General features: G+C 36.4%; 1 protein-coding gene across 7 annotated transcripts in view; it reads left to right on the forward strand.

The window, feature by feature from the left end:
• ITPRID1 (ITPR interacting domain containing 1) overlaps positions 1 to 21,481 on the forward strand; it is a 112,643-nt gene that overhangs the window by 3,551 nt on the left and 87,611 nt on the right. For 2 of the 7 annotated variants that reach the window (XM_037737951.1, XM_037737952.1), the window contains exons 2-4: positions 19,268 to 19,492; positions 20,748 to 20,793; positions 21,128 to 21,171. In XM_037737951.1, coding sequence (XP_037593879.1) covers positions 19,268 to 19,492; positions 20,748 to 20,793; positions 21,128 to 21,171 — 315 coding nt within the window. Of the gene's footprint in view, positions 1 to 19,267; positions 19,493 to 20,744; positions 20,794 to 21,127; positions 21,172 to 21,481 lie in introns of all 7 variants that reach the window. The other 5 variants (XM_037737953.1, XM_037737954.1, XM_037737955.1 and 2 more) reach the window with 5 other exon arrangements.

Genomic DNA, 21,481 nt, shown 5'->3' on the forward strand with positions numbered 1-21,481 from the left:
CATCTTTATCAGGTTTTGGTATCAGAGTTATACAAGGAATTGAAAAGAATTTTTTTCTTTTTTTACGTTCAGAAAAAAATTGTATGACATTGGTGTTATTTCTTCTTTAAACTTTTGGTAAAATTCATCTCTGAAGACATCTGGGCCCAGAGTTTCTCTATGAGAAGGATTTTAATTCCAAATTCAATTTCTTCAATGGATACAAAGCTCTTAAAAAATAATTTTTTTCCTCATGTTAATTTTAGTCAGTTGAGTTTTCAAAAAACATTCTCAATTTATCTCTTCATCAAATGTATTGTCATGAAGTTCCTTGATAACATGTTTGCATTTGTTAACACTCACAGAATCTGTTGTGATAGCTTCCTGTTCTTTTTATCAATTGATATAAAATGATTTTATCAATTGTTTGAGACTTTTAAAGATATGACAGTTGACTTTTAAAATTACTTTATCTGGCCTGTAATCCCAGCACTGTGGGAGGCCAAGGCGGGTGGATCACGAGGTCAAGAGATCGAGACCATCCTGGTCAACATGGTGAAACCCCGTCTCTACTAAAAATACAAAAAATTAGCCGGGCATGGTGGCGCGTGCCTGTAATCCCAGCTACTCAGGAGGCTGAGGCAGGAGAATTGCCTGAACCCGGGAGGCGGAGGGTGCGGTGAGCCGAGATCGCACCATTGCACTCCAGCCTGGGTAACAAGAGCGACTCCGTCGCAAAAAAAAAAAAATACAATTACTTTATCTGTTTTGACATCTTATTGATCTTTACACATGTTAAATTTTTGAATTGGAATTTTCTTCTTTCCCTGTCTTCCTAAAATAGATGCTGAGTCATTTGTTTTCTAAATTTCTTGTGTTGCAATATATGAATTTTAAACTGCATTTTTCTCTAATTACTCCCTCTGCATTCTACACATTTTGATGTATTGTATTTCCCTTATATTTTAGTTCAAATCTTTTATGATTTTTTCTGTGATTTCTTCTTTGACACACTGGTCATTTAAATTGCTATGGTTAAATGTCCAAATATGTGAGAATTGTTTAGGCACTTCATTATTAAGGGTTTCTAATTTAAGGATGTTTTATCTGAATATATGATCTGTATAATTTTGATATTTTTAAATTTATTAATATGTGTTTTGTGGCCTAGTATATGGTCTAGGTCAGGGGTCTCCCACTCCCAGGCTGTGGATCAGTATTAGTCCCTGGACTGCTAGGAACCAGGCCACACAGCAGAAGGTGAGAGGCAGGTGAGCAAGCATTGTTGCCTGGGCTCTGTCTCCTGTCAGATCAGCCATGGCATTAGATTCTCATAGGAGTGTGACCCCTATTGTGAACTGCATATGCAAGGGATCTAGGTTGTGTGCTTTTTATGAAACTCTAATGCCTGATAATCTGAGCTGGGATAATTTCATCCTCAAACCGTTCCCTGCCACCCCCACATCCCTCCTTCCATTGGAAAAACTGTTTTCCACCAAACCAGTCCCTGGTGCCAAAAAGGTTGGGGATCGCTGGTCTAGGTGAATGTCCCATGTGCACTTGGGAAGAATTTGTATTTTGCTTGGTGGAGTGTTTGGTTAAAATGCCCATGAGGACAAATCTTTTATATTCTTTCTGAATTTCTGTCTACTTTTCATGTTTATCAGGAGAGATGCTAAACCTCTAGCTGTGAATTAGATTTGTCTGCTTCTTTAGTCTTGTCAATATTTGCTTCATGGCATTGGGAGCTATTTCATTGTATTTTCATTGAAGATTGAGTCTTCTTGATTTGACTTTTATTATGATAAAATTTCTTTTTTTCTCTGCTAATAGTTTTTGTCTTGAAACCTACTTTAACTGATATTAATGTAGCTGTATCAGTTTTCTGCTTAGTGTTTGCATGTCACATTTTTTCTGTCCATTTACTTTCAGCCTCTCTGTTTCTATATATTTAAAGTTCATTACTATAAGCAACATATAATTTATTTTTTTTCTATCCAGTTTGACCATCCCTGTCTTGTAGTTGGGCGTTTGTCCCAGGCGCATTTAATATAATTATTGACGTGTTTTGTTAAAATACTACCCTGTTGGTATTTGCTTTCTATTTGTTCATCTATTTTTTATTTGTGTTCCTCTTTTTCTGTCTTAATAGGAACATACGGTTGAATTACATAATTTAAAATTAAATTTTATCTTCACTTTTTAAGATTTTTCTTATGGTCTTTTAAACTTATTTTTTTCCTTATTTTTTAGTGTTTTCCCTAGGGTACCACTGTCTAATAAAGCTTTCTACAATGATGGAAACATTCCAAACTGCACTGTGCAATATAGTAGACCACTAGCCATATGTGCCTTAGGAGCACTTGAACTATGGTTAGTACAACCAAGGGACTGAATGTCTAATTTTATTTAATATGAATTAATTTAAATGTAAATAGCCATATATGGGTAGTGGTTACCTTGTCAACAGCACAGTTCTAGAGATTATAAGATTTGCCTAACTTCAGAATCTATCATTAAAATATATTATACTGCCGGGCGCGGTGGCTCACGCCTGTAATCCCAACACTTTGGGAGGCCAAGACGTGCAGATCAACTGAGATCAGGAGTTCGACACCAGCCTGACTAACATTGTGAAACCCCATCTTACTAGAAATACAAAAATTAGCCAGGCATAGTGGTGGGTGCCTGTAATCCAAGCTACTTGAGAGGCTGAGGCAGGAGAATCGCTTGAACCCAGGAGGTGGAGGTTGCAGTGAGCCGAAATCACATCATCGCACTTCAGCCTGGGCGATACAGGGAGACCCTATTTCAAAAAACAAATAAAAAATAAATAAATAAAATAAAATATATTATACTGTTTCATAAGGTAAAAACCTTATAATGGTACACTTCCGAACATCACTCTCTTACCTTTATGCTCTTGTTTCCATATATTTTGATTCTACAGATATGTAAATCTCATAGTACCTTGCAAATATTACCCAATCATTAAATTTAAATGTATTTTTATCTATCACTTGGATTACATGTGGATAGATTCAATAGATACATAATTAATAATTATGTATGTATACATATAGATGTACCATATCTGTATACGTGTGTGTGTGTGTGTGTGTGTGTGTGTGTGTGTGTATTCCTAAATATAATGGAAATAACTTTTAAGGCTTTTTTTAAGTCAAATTTTTACTTCCTGTTAAATCAGTTTTCTAACTCATATAATTTGTCTTCAACCTAAAGGTCTTTTAAAAGCACTTTGTTTTCTAATATGGTCTGCTGAAGATGAATTCTTTCAGCATTTTTTTTAACATCTGAAATGCTTTGTTTGTCCTTTATTTTTGAAGAATATTTTAACTGGCTCTAAAGCTATAGATTCACATTGATTTCCAGTGGTTTGTTTTGATTTTAGAAGGGTAAATATGTCTTTCAATTATCTCTGGCCTTATTTTCGGCTGCTAAGAGATCAAGGATCATTCTTATTTGTTGTTCCTCTCTGTGTAATGTGTCTTTTTCTTTTAGATATTTGTAAGATAGTTCTCTTTATCTTCAATTTTCAGAAATTTGACTGTGGTGTAACTCAGTGTAGTCTTCTTGCTTGGGAGTTGCTGAGTGTCCTGCGTCTGTGGTTTAATATGTTTCTTCAGTTTAGGAAAATACCAGGCTATTATGATTTGAAATATTTATTCTCTATTCTTTGTCTTTTCTCCTTCTGAGGCTTCAAAAACACAGAAGATCACTTGATATTTTTCTATTAGATCTTGGGTGTTATGTCCCATTTTGAAAATCTTTTTTTCCTTGTAGTTCTGCTTTGATAATTTCTACTGACTCATCTTCAAGCTCAGTTATTTTCTCCTCTGCTGTATCCAGTCTGCTGCTATACTCATTATAAGAATTCTTCATTTCTAGTACCACATTCTTTTTCATGTCTTGCATTCTTTTTGTGTATTTCTTCAGCATTTTTCATCTTCCTGTTGGAAGTCCCCTCTATTCACATATTTTCTGTGTTTTCAACTGGATTCTTTAGCATATTTATTACAGTTGTTTTAAAGTCCCTGTCTGATAATTTCACCACCTGGTCTATCTCTTGGTCCAGTTGCTATTATTATTCCTTATAATTTCTATAAACCATTTTTATTTCCCTAATTACAAGTAAATTTAAGCATTTTTCAATAAGCTTATTAGTCATTTGGATATCTAGGTATTATTTAGACTTTTATCACTTTTCTAGTTTATTTAATTGATTCTTTCATTCTATCTATAATTTATTTGTTTAGGCTTTTCTCATTACTTATACACAGTGTCTTTAGTTATTTGGAAGCTTTTATATTTTGATATAGCCAAATTTAGTAATCTTTTGCTTTAAATCTTTTTGAATTTTTACCTTGATTTAGAAGGGCTCTTCTACTTTAAGTCATAAACACATTTTTCTATGTTTTCTTGTAGTTTTTGTTTATTTTGAAGTTTCCCTTATTATTTCGTCTGGAATTTATTTTAGTCAATAGTGTGAGGTAGAGATTTAAATACTTCTTTTCCAAATGAGTATCTTCTTATTACAAGACAATTTATTGAATAGTTTATTCTTTTAACACTGATTTGAAATTTCATCTTCATCATACTTTTAGATTAATTTTGGGCTAATATATACATGATTTCTTATTAATAGTCCATTTTGGAGGGACTATTAACTTCTAAAGGATTGAAAGAAATAAATGTATGTCTATTTTTCTAATGGTTACCCTTAAATTTTTAAAGCACATATTTAAACAATTTCTAGATTTACTCAGGCTATGATTCTCCCTTTAAAAATGAAGAAATTAATCTCTAATTTTAGGAATCATAATAAAATATTAAATAATGAGTATTCTCTGTGTACAAATTTATAGGCATATGCATATATATTTCTCAAAAAAAAGTATGCTTATTTAACATGATATACCTATATTCACTCTTTTTTCTACTTAATCTATCAAATTCTGGGACAATTGTACTAAAAACTCTCATTTTGACTTAAATTCTCAATTTCCATTCTATTTATTTTTCTTTACCTTTATATGTTCAAAAATTATGTGGTAGGTACAAAAGCTCATTATCTATCTTTTAAAAATGAGGATAGTCTTATAATGTGATGTATACATCTGCCATTTTAAATGTTTTTTACTTAAAATTCAATTTTATTTTATATTAATATTGACATAGGTATTTTTGAAAGCATTTCTCTGAGGTATATTTTTCTTCATTTTCAAGTCTGTTTTTTTTTTTCATGGGTTATCTTTTATAAATGCTGTAGGTTGTACTTGAAAAAAAATCCCATCTGAGATTGTCTATCATTGAATACATAAATTGAACTCATTTATATTTTTTATTATTACACATATAGTAAGACTTATAGTTGTCATGTAATTTTGTATTTTCTATTTTCCCCCATTTCTTTATCTTCTCCAATTTCTGCCATTTGTTGATCTGATTGTTAGTTTTTATTGTTTTTGATAATCTTATTTTTTTTAACTTCTAAAGGATTGAAAGAAATAAATGTATGTCTATTTTTCTAATGGTTATCCTTAAATTTTTAAGGCACATATTTAAACAATTTCTAGATTTACTCAGGCTATGATTCTCCCTTTAAAAATGAAGAAATTAATCTCTAATTTTAGGAATCATAATAAAATATTAAAGAGCATTGGCAATCCTCCTCATTATTAAAAAATAAGAGAATAATATGAACAACTTTATGTCATACACTTGAAAATCTAGATTAAAATTAGGAAACTTTTCAGTAAACATACCTTACCGAAACTGATACAGATTAATAGAAAATCTGAATATTATTCTAACTAAAATATTGAATACATAATTGCAAGCCTTCCACAAAGGAAAATCAAGGTACAGATGACATAATTGATGAATATTTTTAAATATTTAAGAAAAAAAATCCCACAATCTTAAACCTATCCAGAGAATAGAAAAAGAGGACATCTTTTACAAAACATTTTATGAGACCAATGTATTTTGCTACTGACATTTGACAAGAGCATTATGAGAAAGAACAAATACTGGCCAATATCTTTTATTAACATGGAATAAAAAAATCCAAGCAAGATATTAGCAAATTGAATACAATGGAGATACGTAAATTTTTGTACATCCTGGCCTAGTGGGTTTTATTTTAGGATTGCAAGACTTGTGTAATGTTGAGAAAATCAACCAATATAATTTACTACATTAACAAAATAAAGTAGAAATATCTTATGATCATGTTGGTAGAAAAACATTACTTGATATAAACCAGCATTTACTTATTTAAAAATGTAGAAAACTACTAATAAAATACTTAAGATAGATTAAGAGATATTTTAAAGTTTCATGTCAAAAAACATCTCATTAATGATACAATAAAAAAGATTCCCCTTATAATTGGAAGTGAGACAAAGATGTCTCAACTTTGTATTTTGTGCTTATAAACCAGTTCTTACCTCATTGCTTCCAAATAACCTACTCATTCTATATTCTAAATACCTCTGAACCATATCCATGTCACCCAGTGAGGATTCTTTTGCTGGACATCCCCCCATTCTAGTAGTCACATTTGGTCTGTGACTTCATTTAAACCCAGGGCTCCATTTGGCCAAGGTATTGCCAGTATTCCTTTGGCTGTTTCTGAGCCATCTACCAAGCTGTTTATTAATTATGTATCATAAATACATATCATATGTGTTTCCCTATTCTATTCTTCTTATCCTTCATAGTCTCCTGCAGTGGTAAGGACAAGTTGCTTTGAATTTGCTAATAGAGACTAATTAGCAAAACCTGAGTCATTAAGAATGTTGAGAATGGGGAGATAAGTGGATGGAAGAAGCTGCTGCTTTCCAGATATGGAACTGATTGGTCATGCAAAAGTATCTCAAGCAAGGAAATAGATGTAGCTGGAACTGACCACGACGGCTCCCTCTCTTTGGCTCCTAACAAGAGCCTGAAGCTGAGGTGGTGGCCTCTAGTCATAAATCTGGGGTAGTAAGAAGTAGGCTTCCATTTAGGATTGCTTCCATGAAATGATTAGTGAGGATCTTTAGTGTCAAGGTGAGTGACTGTTTGAGGCCAAAGCATGGGGGTAAAAGAATTTACCAAGACAGGAATTAGTTTACAAGGACAAATTTATTACAAAAGGGGAAATATACTGCAAGAATACAATGGGCAAGACAGCAAAAGGAAGTCTGTCTGCCAAGAACAAGGGCCTGGAGGGGAGTTTTATAAGGTGGCTGAATGCTTGTGAACAGGATGCCTGGATACAGGTAGGCTGTGATCTGAACACTGATACAGGTCACTTGGGCGCTAGTGGGTCTTTTGCAGTTGACCCAATTTCTCAGAACATTTACTCCTCTCTACCCCAGATAAGGCCATTCTTTCATTTTTCTTTTAACTCTTTAGGGCTCCACATTTAGGACAGGATCTCAAAGTTGGAAAGCACTTTAAGTTTATCAAAGTCAGCCTGACTTAACGCAGGAATCTTTTCAACAATGTATCAGTAACCTGTTTCTGCATATGTGAGTTCTATTGAGAACAGGCTGTCTTCACCATGTAATCAGTAAGATAGAAAGTTATACAATATAGTGTCTTGTGATCATTTATAAGGAATAAGATATTTTCCTGTCTCTCTATTCCTTAAGATTTCATGGTTACGATCAGAGTAACAGAGGAAGCATGGTGGCACCTCTGACTACAGAGGAATAAAAATTACTGCTAGCATTTGCCTCTGTAAATAAGACACGTAGAAAAGAAGATTTAGACATAGGAGCTGGCTTAACTCTTTTCACTGCCAGCTACTTCTTTGTTTTCCTGAACAGAGCACTTTCTTATTTATATAATTAAGAACTTTACTTTTGTAAGAGTTAAAGACAGAGGAAAGAAGCACGAAAAGCCACTCAACAGTCAAAGACGGGTTTATTTTGGAGATAACCTAGAGGGGCTTCTGGCCAGTTTTGGTCTGGAGCACTCTCTCTTACAGACTAAGAGATGTAAGGGTTCAGGGCAAGAGAACTTAACCCAGGCTTAGCATGTGTTTCTCATTTTTATTAAAAGACAAATCGTGGTAGGACTGCTTTGCTTTATTATACTTGGCTTAATAGTTTGCATACAGTGTAGCAAGAATAATTATTTGTTACATAGGCCTTTTAGAGGGATTTTCAGTGAAAAATCCCAGGCACTGTTCAATACTGTGACAAATCAGACATGGAAAAAGGGGCATGATATTTAGAGTAAGATTCCAGAGGCTGTTCAATCTGCGACAAATCAGACATGGAGAAAGGGACATGAACGCGAGCAATGCCTTCAACCCCAGCCACTTCCCAAAGAAGAATGGCAGAGGTGGTTTTTGAATGGGTGACGGATGGAGAAGGAGGAGGAGCAGAGCTTGGGGCTGAAGGCTGAGGGCAAGAGGGGCCACTGGAACAGAGGGTTTGGACAGGCAAGAAACAGATACAGGGGGATGAGAATATGGAGGGGTTTCATCTGCAGGATCAAAAGGGTTTTTGGAGGAAGGAGACCCAGGAAGGGTTTTCATTAATAAGAAGTGGGTGTCCCTAAGATTTCTTCGAGCTTAGCCCCACTGGTCCTCTGAGGACCAATGTGGCAGAACTGACTTTTCCTGGGTACTGTGAGAAAGCCAGGGGAGGGAAGAGCTTACCGGTTGGCTGGATTAGTATCCAGTGTTTGATATTCCCGTTGGAAATAGCAAAGGGCCTCTTGGACTGAAGCTGCATGAGGAAGAAATAAAAGAGAGAGAGAGGCAGAGAGACAGAGAGAGAGAGAGAGAGAGAGAGAAGGGAGGTGAGGGAGGAGGAGAGGAGAGAGCAAAATATCTATTGCAGGTGGTCAGAAATGGATTCCTGAGACTTGAGGGTTTTGAGGGCTTGCTGGAGAGTAGCCCCAGCCTGAGCCTTGCAGGCCCCTTTAGGTTAGTTGGCCTCCTCATGCAAATCGCTCAAAAAGTGAAGTGAGAGGCAAGATGGATGGGTGGCCAGACTCAGGATCTAGTGGGACAGTCAGTTGCTGTCCACTGCTTCCCCGGTTGCAAAAGATCTACCCCCAACACTCATCCCTGGTTTTGGCACCAAATGTAAGAGTTAAAGAGGAAAGAAGTGTGAAAAGTGGCTCAACAGTCAGACAGATTTATTTTGGAGATAAACATGAGAGGCGCTTCTTGCTGATTTTGGTCAGGAAAACATTCTCTTACAGACTAAGATTATTTAAGGGTTCAGGGCAAGAGAGCTTATCACAGGCTCAGAATGTTTCTGTGTCGGGGAGAAGTTTATGGCAGGGTTGGAATGTCTGGTTGGAGGGGAGGTTATCTTTGGACTGACATCTCTCTAGCCAGTGGGCAGGTTATCTCGGGGCTGGCATGTGTCTGGTTGGGAAGGGGTTGGGAATGTTTCTGGTAGGAGATGTTATTTGTGGTTTATAGTCATGCTGACCTTAACCATCAGGCTAATGCACTTTGGATTTAGGCAGTTTTTGATGAAGGTGAACTTAAAATGGCAGTGCTTGGCCAAGATGATGATGCTTCTGCTCACCATGTACTGTTAATATTGTGTTTTTCCACTAGCATGAGAGTTCCTCTTGCTCCACATCCTTGCCAGCATGGTGTTTTCAAGTGTTCTGAATGTTGTTGACCATTTTAATAGGTGTTTAGTGGTGTCTCATTGTTTAAATTTTCATTTTTTCTGATGATAAAGTAAGTATCTTTTCATATGCTTATTTTCCATCCGTGTATCTTCTTCGGTGTGTTATCTCTTATCTCTCTCTCTCTTTTTTTTTTAGTTGGGCTGTTTGTTTTCTTACTGTTAAGCTTTAAGAGCTCTGTGGATATTTTAGTTTATAGTTTCTTTATCAGATAAATGGTTTGCAAATGTTTTCTCTCACTCTGTGGCTTGCCTTTTCATTTTCTGTTGACACTGTGTTTTACAAAACAGAAAGTTTTAATTTTGATGCAAACCAGCATATCACTTTTTTGCCTCATGGATTGTTCCTTTGGTGTCATATCTAAATATTGATTGCCAAATCCAAGGGCATCTAGATTTTCTCCTGTGTGATCTTGTAGTTTCATAGTTTTGCATTGTACATTTAGGTCTATAGTCTATTTTTAGCTAACTTTTGAGCTAGTTTTTTGCATGTGATGTCCAATTTTTCTAGCATCACTTGTTAGACTACTTTTCTCCATTGTATTGCCTTTGCTTCTTTAACAAAGACCAGCTGACTATTTTTATGTCTATTTATGGGCTCTCTATTGTGTTCTATTTTATTTTTAGCACAATGTTGAAAAGGAGTAGTAAGATGAAGCATTCCTGCCTTGTTCCTGATCTTAGTGGGACATCTAGTTTTCATCATGAAGTATGATGTTGCCTATAGATTTTTTGTAGATTTTTTTTATCAAGTTGAAGATTCCTAGTTGACCAGTTATTTTTAAAGATAATAGAAAAGGTACATGGAAGGCAGGTGCAACAGAGCCCACTAAAAATTTCCTTAAAAGAAGTAACCATCACAGAAGATGACCTGTTATTTCATTAAACTAAATATTAAAGAACATATGTTTAATTATCACAAAGCCACTGCTTAGCGGCCCTTTGGTGAAATTTGTGCTGTAATGTTTCACGTGTATTTCAATCTTCTTGTCTGAAAAGTTTGCCTGTTTATTCATAATCCTATCTTCACGAGCCAGAACCAAGGGTTCCTCTTCTAAGAAGCTTTTTCTGTACCCCTCAAGTAAAAAACTTTCTTCTTTAGTATTTGAGAATAATTCTTTTGTATCTTTCTTAAGATACATATTACATTCTGCCTCATAATGTAGTTTGTAAGAACTATTGCCTGTAATTAAATGTAAGCTCCTTCAAAGATTGTTTATATACAGTAGACACTCAAATATTTAAATTGAATTAGTAGATGCCATTGAATCTATTGATTTAATAGCTCATTTATATAATTTACTTTTATAAGCAACTTCTAGAATATGATGTTGTGCCTGACATGATAGAGACTACAAAAAAGTAAGTCATAATTCCCATGTACTGAGAGCAGAGTCCAGAGTTAGAAGTAATCATTTATTCATTGAACAGTTATTGCTAATCATCCACTTTTATCTATGTCTTGGACTATGTAGCACAAATACCAAAATGAGTAAGTCATGGTCATTGCCTTCCAGGAGTTCAGTTAGTTGGTGGGAAAGGTAGAGGTATAAATAAGCCTCTCAACTTATGTGTGAAGAGGCTACAATAAGGGGCTATACAGGTTGCTGTGTCAGCAGTAGGTTAGAGTCGGGTGGAAAGTGATAAAGAAGGAAGTTTCTATATTAGAATAAGTTCTATTTAATGAAACAGTATCTAGTGAAGAGAAGACTGGTGCTTATAGAAAGATCTGAATTTAGTAGGGTCAAGAGGATGATGCATCTGGGAACAAGTGGTTCTGTGCATCTAGAATATGGTGTCCATGAAGAAACCTGGACTGCAGTGATGTTGGAATAGGAGATGAGAGGTCTATCACAGATGACCTCTCACTTTTCACTGCCCCTCCCCAAGATGAAGCAAAGCAAATGTTGAGACAGCAAGAGGAGAAATGGTGGATAAAGAGGGAAATCATGGAGAAAAGAAAAAAACTCTTTAAAGTTGAAAAGGGACTGAAACAGGGCTAGCAGTAGATGAATCAGTTTATCCAATGTTATCAGTCTTGAAGTCATTTCAAGTTTCCAAGAAGCAGTATATATAGTCTTTGAATTGATAGTTTTTTGCTTATTTTTACCAGTAAAAGATGAATACTCCAACTCCGGGAAGACTAACTTTGGGTTCCAGCTTGGGCACAACTGCCTTGCCTTTAAATCCAGCTTTCTCCTAAATGGCAGGAGTGAGCACCCTTCACATATTTTGTGGTGGGAGGAAGCCACCCACAGAGCAAGTCATCACAGACTGCTTGTTCCTCCCAGCAGAGTGTTGACAGAACGCTCTATTCCCCAAGCTCTGCCTCTACCTCACTGAATCATTTGGAAATCTTTGCAAGTGTTTGTTGGATACGGAGGGAAAGCAGAAGGACATTCCTGGCTTGACTTTGTTGCTTGAGTTTTTGAGTGATCTTCCAAACCTTTGAGTAACAGGAATATTTTATTATTCTTATTTTGATTATTTTGATGACTACAACTTAAAATGTCTTTAAAATATCAGCTCCATTGGCCAAACATTAAGCAGTCTATGTGGAGGCTAGAAACAGAATAATAAACCTATGGAAATATCTTCTTTTTTCTAATTATCTCATATGATGCAAAAGGAAATTACATTCCAAGAAAACTTGAAACTGCATGCCCAATGTCATTCAGCCAGTTGATAACTATTTACTGATTAATTAAAAATAAATTAATTTTTTTGTTTCCTTGGTAATGGATTAAGATTTTTCATCTGCTTGTTAGCTGTTGGGAGGCACATAAGAGAAGGTAAAAGAAGGTATTTACTTAGATAGTCTTTGTAAAAATGACAGAAGAAGCAGGCATCAAGTGATAACTCAGAAAATTTTGCTTCAAAATAGAGAAAGATTATGAGGTGTGTGCGTGTGTGTTTACATATGACTGTGTGTCTATGTCTGTGCATGTATGTGTCTGTGTGTATAATCTCACAGGTTTTCTAATTCAGATCTACAATGCTATATTTTCTGATTCTGTGTACCTAATTCTGGTTAGTATGTGCTTTCTGATATGTTGTTTAACTGCTAAATACCAAACTGTCCTGAACCTTTCCGTAGCCAGATTGGCCTTGGTATTCCTCAATTCCTTGTTAGTATTCATTTAAATAGTCATTCATTCAACAAATATACATTGAGTACATTTTCCATGCAATTATGACATGAATGCTAAGATCTCTATTCTGAAGAAAATCCCAGGATGGTTAAACATAAATGGAACACAGTGTCACATTACTTATAAAACCATGTGAAAATATCTTAACAGTGATTTACACTGAACTATGGGATAACAGAGGGGCCTTTAAATTTACACTCATATAGGGAGGCATGCAGGTAGACAAGATAAGGAGGCTAGGATTGAGGTATAGATCACTCAAAATGCAGGGGTTGGAGAGAAGAAAATCAGCAAAAAACTTGAGGAAAAAGGCTTTAAGGTAGGAGAGGTTTATATTAAAAACCAAATTTAATGATTATTTTCATTAGGATATTATAGTTAACTGCATCAAATGCTGCCCAAAATTCTGAATAATAAGAAGTGAAAGTAGACCACTAGCATCCTGACTCAAGTAGGTTATAAAGGGAAGGGAAGGTGTGGACAGTGTTGCAAATGAAAGCATTTTGCTGTCATCCAAGCGAGACTCCAAGTTCTGGCTGATATTAGGATGACAGCATTGGAGGTGGTTGGTCTGAGATATATTTTAATGGCTCCTGTATTAGTCAGTTCTCACACTGCTATGAAAAGATACTCAAAACTGGATCATTTATAAAGGAAAGAGGTTTAATTGAGTCACAGTTCCACAGGGATGGGGAGACTTCAGAAAACTTACAATCATGGTGGAAGGAGAAGCAAACACGTTCTTCTTCCCATGGTCGCAGCAAGGAGAAGTGCAGAGCAAAGTAGGGAAAGCCCCTTAAAAAAACAAATATCTCTTGACAACTCACTCGCTATCATGAGAACAGCAAGGAGGTAACTGCCTCTGTGATTCAATTATCTCCTACCGAGTCCCTCCCATGACAGGTCTTATGGGAACTACAATTCAAGATGAGATTCTGGTGGGGACACAGCCAAACCATTTCGGCTCCTTTTTTTTTTTTTTTTTTTTTTTTTTTTTTTAAGTGATTTAATGTGGGAATGAAAGGAATAGAGAAATCAAGGGAGACTCATAAGTTCTTGGCATAAGCAACTGCCTGAATAGGCTCTGTTAACTGAGATGAAGCACACTGGAATAAAGGTAGGGATATGGGAGGGCCAAGAAGAAGCCAAGGAAAGAATAAAGAATTCAGTGTGGCACAAAATGTATAGACATTCAAGAGGAAACGTTAAGTAAGAGGGAATACCTTGGTATGAAGGAAATTCACTTGCTGGACCAGATTTGAAAATGAGAATTTGGAAATGATCATTGGTTTAATAAAAAACTAAGGTAGGAGTTGGAGAGGGATTCAAGGTTATTACATGGAGGATAAATTTCAGATAAGTCACATTAAAGTGTATTGTAAACTAAAGGGTATGATCCAGTAAGGAGGACAAAAATGGTCCCCAAGCAAAGTCTGTAAATGGAATGAAGGTGAACGAGGATGTTTGAAATTAGGATTTTGGAGAGTGTTCTCTTACAGTGAAGTACAACCATAGGAATCAAGTAGAGGGAAAGATTATGGGAAATGAACAGGTCATTGAACTGAGTGGCCTTATTTAGGCAAGTCATCTACATTGATAATGAAATCTTCCAGAAAGATGACAGAAATACTATCCTAACATTTTCAGTAAATGAAAGTGAATGCCCTGGATGTTGATGACTACGTAGTCTGATGGCATATGTTTCAAAGGACAGAGGAAACAAGGTCTGGAAGCAGCAACAAAGATCATAGAAGAAATTTTCACTATCTTGGAGACTATAGTACAGATTTTTTAAGGAAGAAATGAAAGGGCCATAGCTTGAGAAGCCCTATCCAGGTTTTAGTTAGAGAAAGAAGATGAAAGGATATTCATTGAAAAGGTTAGGCTGAAGAGGTATTGGTAGGTGACAGGGCATGAGTTCCAGAGGGCACAGGCATAGGGAGAGTCTCCAGGAAGGGTGGAAGATTGGACCAGATGAGGTGATGTTCACTGCCACAAGTGCACGGCCCAACAGCGTGATGTGATTACTCCTGTCATCTTCCAGGGGAGGAAGGATGAGTTAGTTCTCTGAGAGTGCTGGCCTCCCAGGACTGGTCTCTTAGTTTGTGTAGGTAATACGAGTGGAACTGAGGTTTGTGATAATAAATTTTTTGAGAATAGAAAGGGTTCTGGAGACTTTCTTTATAAAATTCCATGAGTGGCATCATGGTTGGAAAAGGGGCAGATCTTAATGGAACACATGGATCTATGTAGACTTCTCTTCAGTGCTGCTCTTGGGGAAGTCATATGTAGTAGGAAGGGGAACAAGGTAAGCCTGGACACTATTTGAGATATTAGGAAGGCCTGAACAGAGGCTGTGACAATGAGGATCCTTGGATGAGGTGTAGAGATGGTATTAGAGATCCATTTGGATGCAGAATGGCTTGGGCTGTTCTCCTATTATGCAGTCCTCTTCTTGACCACAGTGTATATTCAGAAATGGTGGCCAACGGTGGAGCTTAGGCTATAATTATAACCTTAAAATTTGGTCTACAATTGAAGGAATCTCAAGATTCTGATAAGCACTTCTAACTAATCTTAGGAAAATCCGCATTGTCACGGTGACAGAAATACTCTATTCTCCCTCTCCCAAATCCACCTACTTCTCAATCATCCAAAGTAAGTAATTTCAAGACAACACAGTTTACCCACAAACTAACAGGGTCAAATTTATTTTCTATGAGAAAAATGATTGCACTGATTGGTGATTCTTCTTCACTTGAGAGTTCCTGACAGGATAAGAAGCAACATACAGAAGAGAAGGAAAAAGAAAGAAAACTGACCAATATGAGTGATGCTTGTTTTGGATATATTTTTCATTAAAATTTGCCAACAACCCCATAAAGTGTTTATTTCATAGCCATTATAGACTATCTATGAGAAAATAGATTATCAGAAAAGCTTGAAAATTTCCCCAAGATGTCAGAAAGCATCAGGGCAGAGATTAAAATCCAGAGTTATCTGACCTGAAAGCATTTGCTCTTTTAACCAGATAAGAACCAAGAAAGCTGAGAAAGCCAACTGAATTCCTCTTTTCTAAGTAACCAAGCAATTAAGTTACTTGGATCAAAGGTGCTGTGAACAGTCTCTGTTCTCCCGGTATGAACAACCGGTTTGGCAAGAAAACCTGTTTGCATAAAGATACAAAAAGTGAAATAACCTCAGAGGACAAGAATGTAATCATTGTCATTGCTTTAAGTGTCAAAGCATCAAGTTTTATGATTTCATTGTGGCCTTAAAGCTTTGCAGTGAAAACGGGTATGTGTAGTTGAATTTGCTCAAGTTAAGAAAATGTGAAGTAGAATTAATGTAACAAAGTCTTTTTTTCTCATTTTGATTATTTAAAAAAATTTTTAAACCTTGATAAGATTTTGCTATTTTTTTTTCAAGGCATTTTTGTTGTTGTTGTTGTTGTTTTTACAAAATTGATTTCTTAGGGCATATATAATTTTGCATCCTCTATTTTTTAGTTAAACATGATACTACATGCGATTTCCCACGAGTAGAAGTTTTTTATACACATAAGGATTAATGACAGCATAGAAATCAGAGTAGAAGGGATTTGAAAAGAGAGAAAGTACTGGATTTCCCAGGCACAGAATGACGTGACCCAGAATGAGGATTCCTCCTGGGGCCAAGTCAAAGAAATAGCAAGAACTGGGTTCCAAATGGTCCTTGGGATGGATGGAGTAACGAGAGAAGTCTGCAGGAAGTCACATGCCATAACTTGTGCCCTGTCTATCCACTGAGCAATTCCAGGATGCCACCTGATCTGTGTCCCCTTCTGAAGGGCTGCTCTGGTGGTCAGGTGAGTGAATGCCAAAGGAAGGCCATTCAAGCTTTAGAAAATTCATTTCCAGAAGCAGGTTTGTTTACCAACTGGAAGGCATCCACTCAATGGGATGGGAACAAAAGAGGTTTTCTTTATGAACCAGTCCCTGACCCTAGCCTTTAGCAAGGGTTCCCATTTTCTTTGGCAAGCCTTTTTCCTGCTCTTTGGCCAAGTACAGCGGAGCTGGCAGACAGGATATCCTTACTGGTTGTGTAAGGCTGGAGGCTGAGGTCAAGCATGCGATTCATTGTAAGAAGAAAGTTTGAGGACATACAAATAAAGCAGCACTTTTATCTAAAAATTTAACAATTCCTCCAGTGTTATATTTGGAAAAGCAGTTGCTAAGTTAAAATTTGGCATTATGACACAGAAGCAGCAATTTGAGTACTATCCGCTACTTGATAGCTTCTTGTTCCCCCCACAATGCAAACTCTACCATTCTAAATGAAAAGCACTTTCAGCCAAAGTCAGTGAAGGAGTGAGAGTATTTGGGGGATCTTATTTTTCTGTAATACATTATTCTTTTCTTCAAACCATTTGAGCTTTTATTGAATCTGATATTTCATGGATGTTGCTGAGCATGATTTTGGAGTTTTTTCCTCCTTGTGAAATTTTGCACTGTCAGTGTTGAGGCTGCCATTGTCATTCACGCTCACAAGATGCAAGGCACTGCCGAAGAGATTTTTTTTGTCTCCCTGAAAGACCCAAAACCTATGTGAAGCTAAATAACTAAAAATTCAATGAGACTTTTAAAGGTCGTTTTGCTTAATGTTATGAATTCTAGTATACCAAATAATTCTCTAAAGGTTAGGAATATAATCCAATCTGCATTATTTTGTCTTGTGTTATTACTGAAATTTTTAGAATTTGCTAACAGCAGATATTCCTAAAGTTAACTGGCTAAAATATTGACCGCTAATATAAATATATCTATCTATATTTTCCCTTAATTTTTAACTTATCGAAATGTCTTAGTTTTTGTTTTTTAACATAAAATTGACAGTCATCATAATTATTAATTTGCAATTGCAACAATAAACATATATTTATGACAGGATTTGAATATATAAAACACGTAAGAAAACTGTGCTACCAGTTGCATCTGAAATACTCACCTATACTTGAAAGAAAATACTTATATTTGTAATAAATCTGAATGGTTTGCCTGTTGCAAACAGATTAGAAATGATGATTTACATGTCATGTGATCAGTGATTATGCATAAGTTTAGGGATCCTAGAAATGCTACTGAAGTATGTGTTTGGCTATTTGGCCATTTCTCTAAACTTGAAGAATAAATGAATGCAAATTAAAGCATATGTCATGGAAGTAATTGCATCAGAAAGTGTGGTTTGAAACCTTGCTTTGCTGTTTTAGTTTGGTATTTGCTGATTCAACACCTACTATGTGCCAAAAATTCACTTAAATTCTAGAGACACGTAAATGAGTAAGAGAATGGCCCTTGTTCTTATGCTGCTTATAGTCTGCAGAGACTGAACAATTTCTTTTGCTGCTCTAACCTGCTGTATCCTGCTCTTACTCTGCCAGTTTTACAGAATGTTCATAAAGGTCAAGTTAAATAATGGGGACAATGGTTACTTTTCATGCCAGGTGCATAATATGTTCATTAAGATATTAATGAATATATTAATATCTTATATATATATTCATTATATGAATATTTATTCATATATTCATTATATATTCATTATATTCTAGATATATGAATATATATGTATTCATTAAGATATTAATGAATATATATGTATTCATTAAGATATTAATGAATATATTAAATTCATTAAAATAGGATATTTTAATGAAGGGGACACAGATCAGCCATCCAATAGGACATATAGCATAGTCGTAGGAACATGCTTGGAATCCAGTTCCTAGCTTTGAGTCCTGGCTGCCTGTTTGGCTTTAGACATGCAACTTAATATCTCTGCTCTTCAATTTACCATAAAATTGTGACAATTATATTACCTCCTTCATTGACAATTAAATTAAGTAATGAATGTATAGAATTCAGCATAGAATCTAGCGCATAATAAGCATTCCACTGAGGTTAACAGTTATTAAATTTCAGTAGAGTGTATCCCCAGTTTGGAAATAAGGGAATGCAGAAAGGTTCTGTAGTTTACATAAGGCCACACAACAAGTTGCAGAAATGGGACTCAGCCAAGCCGATGAGTTGCCAAAGCCCTCATTTTTCTCCAACATTTGGATCTCAAAAATAATTTTATAGATAGAACTGTTGGATAAATTTGAAGGCTATTTACTGGGTGTGCCCTCAGGTTGAGTTTCTTTGCCCTCCATCTACATCCCAGACCACCAAAGTGAATCCCCAGAGGGTACGTTTGGTCTGATGACTCAAGTGGCCACTTAAGTCCCAGCTGCCCTGCCACAGAGAGGGAAGTATTTCACTGAATTGAGACAGTGAGCTTGGCTCAGGGGGATAAGCCAGGTTCATGTATGACTGTGAAGCTGGATCGTTCATCTGACTGTAGGCATTCTGGCCTTCTTTCTCCCTTTCACTGAGCCAAGCCCAGGAGCTGAACTCATTGTGTCTGATTTGTTTGTGTTTTAAGTTAGTTTGCAGAATTACTCTCCTACGATGGCAGAGAAGTCACAAGGATCTGACAACCTTCAAGAAGGCCAGGAAAAGAGCAAGAGAGAGCTCCTGAGGTGCACCAAGAGTGTGTGGGCTCCACTGGATGAGCGGCTGCCCCCTGACCCCGAGGAGGAAAGCCGGAATCTCACCATCCCCATGCTGGGTGAGGAGGGCCCTCAGGGCTATTCGAAAACCTTCCTCTGTGAGTAGTGAGAGATGCCAGAGCTTTTGGCCAAGGGCAGGTGAATTTGGAACAAAAGTACTTGGCTTTGAATATACCAGTGTTCCTGGCATGATGCCAGAAACATTTATGAAATGGACCCTTCTGACTTCTGCTGTAGGCATTCAGAACACAGACCTCCTTGAAAGAAGTGGACCAATTAATGAATGAACTCTGCTTCCTTTCCACTCCAACATCCCTCATCCTAAGTCCCCAGGACTTTGAAGCTGTGTGGGCTCCAGGCATGAGGCTTCTTTCAGGTCATCAAACATTTTATTAAAAGACTGATTTATTGGGTCCTGCAGTAGGCATTGACAAAAATTTTAATCATTTAAAGAGTAAAAAGTAAGAGAATAATTTCCAGCAACCTCCTGTCCCCATTATGTGACTGTTGAACGGTCTTTCTTCTTTGCCCATCACCCGATTCATTCTAACTCTTCACAGTAGCTCAAGTGAAGAGCAATATGGACCCCCCGTGTCCACCTGGCTTTTATGGTTCACCTGACATCATGTAAGGGGATAATTCAGGTACCTCACTATTTGGTAGGATAAAGTCAAACAAAATCAGCCCTGAGTACACAGTAGCCAAGCAGAATGGAAACAAATATTTAACAGAAAATGCTGCTTTACATCCTCTCCTTTTTGCCTGTTGGCTGTTTGTTGAGTCAACGATAAAGATCCACCTTAAAAGACTGGTGCCTTTTTAACACAGGGTGCCTTTGGCAATCCAGGGACTCTAGTGCAATTTGTCCCTGGAATGAATGCAAATATGGTTTCTAACCTGGCAGAGAACCCCTTGCAAATAACCATCACTGGCTGGCTGCCTTAGGTAAATGCCGTGATTCAGTAAGGAGAGGCTCTGTGGTGATTTATATCCAACAAGAGAAAGACAAAAGTCTCTACTGCTTTCTCACCCTTTGTATTCACAGCAGGTAATTTAAAAATTATTCTGACATCTCTTGCTCTTCAGTAGTTTTTCTTTTCTCTCACATTTTCTTTCATTTTTTCTTTTTTGAAGTTAGTCTTTTGACGAGTTTACAATTCATTCTCAGGAAAGGCTGATCATGGAAAACAGGAGGTTTTGCCTTCAGGAAAAAAAACGAATATGCTTATGGAAGGAAACGTGATTAAATATGTGGGAAATACAGCAACTGAGTGGTGGCTTAGTAAACAGGGCAATGTCCTTTTAACTGGTTGTGCTTTGACTAACTGATCTGTTCTTTCTTATTTGTAGAAGATTCCAAACAAGAAAGTATTCAGCAGTGGCTGGACTCTGGATTCTTGTAAGTGTTTTTTCTGTGTGTGCGCCTTGTACATTTCTCTTGCAAAGATCCATGAAAACAATGTGTGTAATCCTGCCTGGGCGGCGGGGGAGGGGGTGTAGGGATTTTCATTTTAATTGTACTTGAAATATTATCCTATCATTTAAAAACTATATATCAGTTTAAAACTACAAAATAGAATACTACTTTAGTCCCTGACTGTTTATTGGCTTCTAAAAGTTCTCTCTTAGTAAAACCTAACTTGTATATGCTCTCATCTGTTTAATTATAAAGTAAATCAGTACAATTTATTTACACACATTGTTTGACTCACAATACTTTTGTTTCTTTATAGTGTCTCTGCAAATGAAAACTTTCCACAAGTCATTGACCACACTGGTAAGACAAGAGAAGCACTTATGCTTTGCGAAGCTGAGTAGGAGATATATTAAAATATCTATGTAAATAAGTCTAATGAGAATTATCAGAGGTTTCTAGGAATGAACAGCCCTCAAAACCTAATCCACTTCAATCCCTTCATTTGACATACGACTGTGACAAAAATGATACAGGCTTCCCCAGCAGCAGGTTAAGGGCTGCAACCAGGGCCTTTGCCATATCAACAGCGCAGACTATAGCATAAACTCACTGGAAAATGAAAATGTTTAATTTTCCCCATACTGTATTATACTTTTATGTCTGAATATAG

Source organism: Cebus imitator, unplaced genomic scaffold, assembly GCF_001604975.1.
Source record: "Cebus imitator isolate Cc_AM_T3 unplaced genomic scaffold, Cebus_imitator-1.0 Scaffold45, whole genome shotgun sequence".
NCBI lineage: Eukaryota > Metazoa > Chordata > Mammalia > Primates > Cebidae > Cebus > Cebus imitator.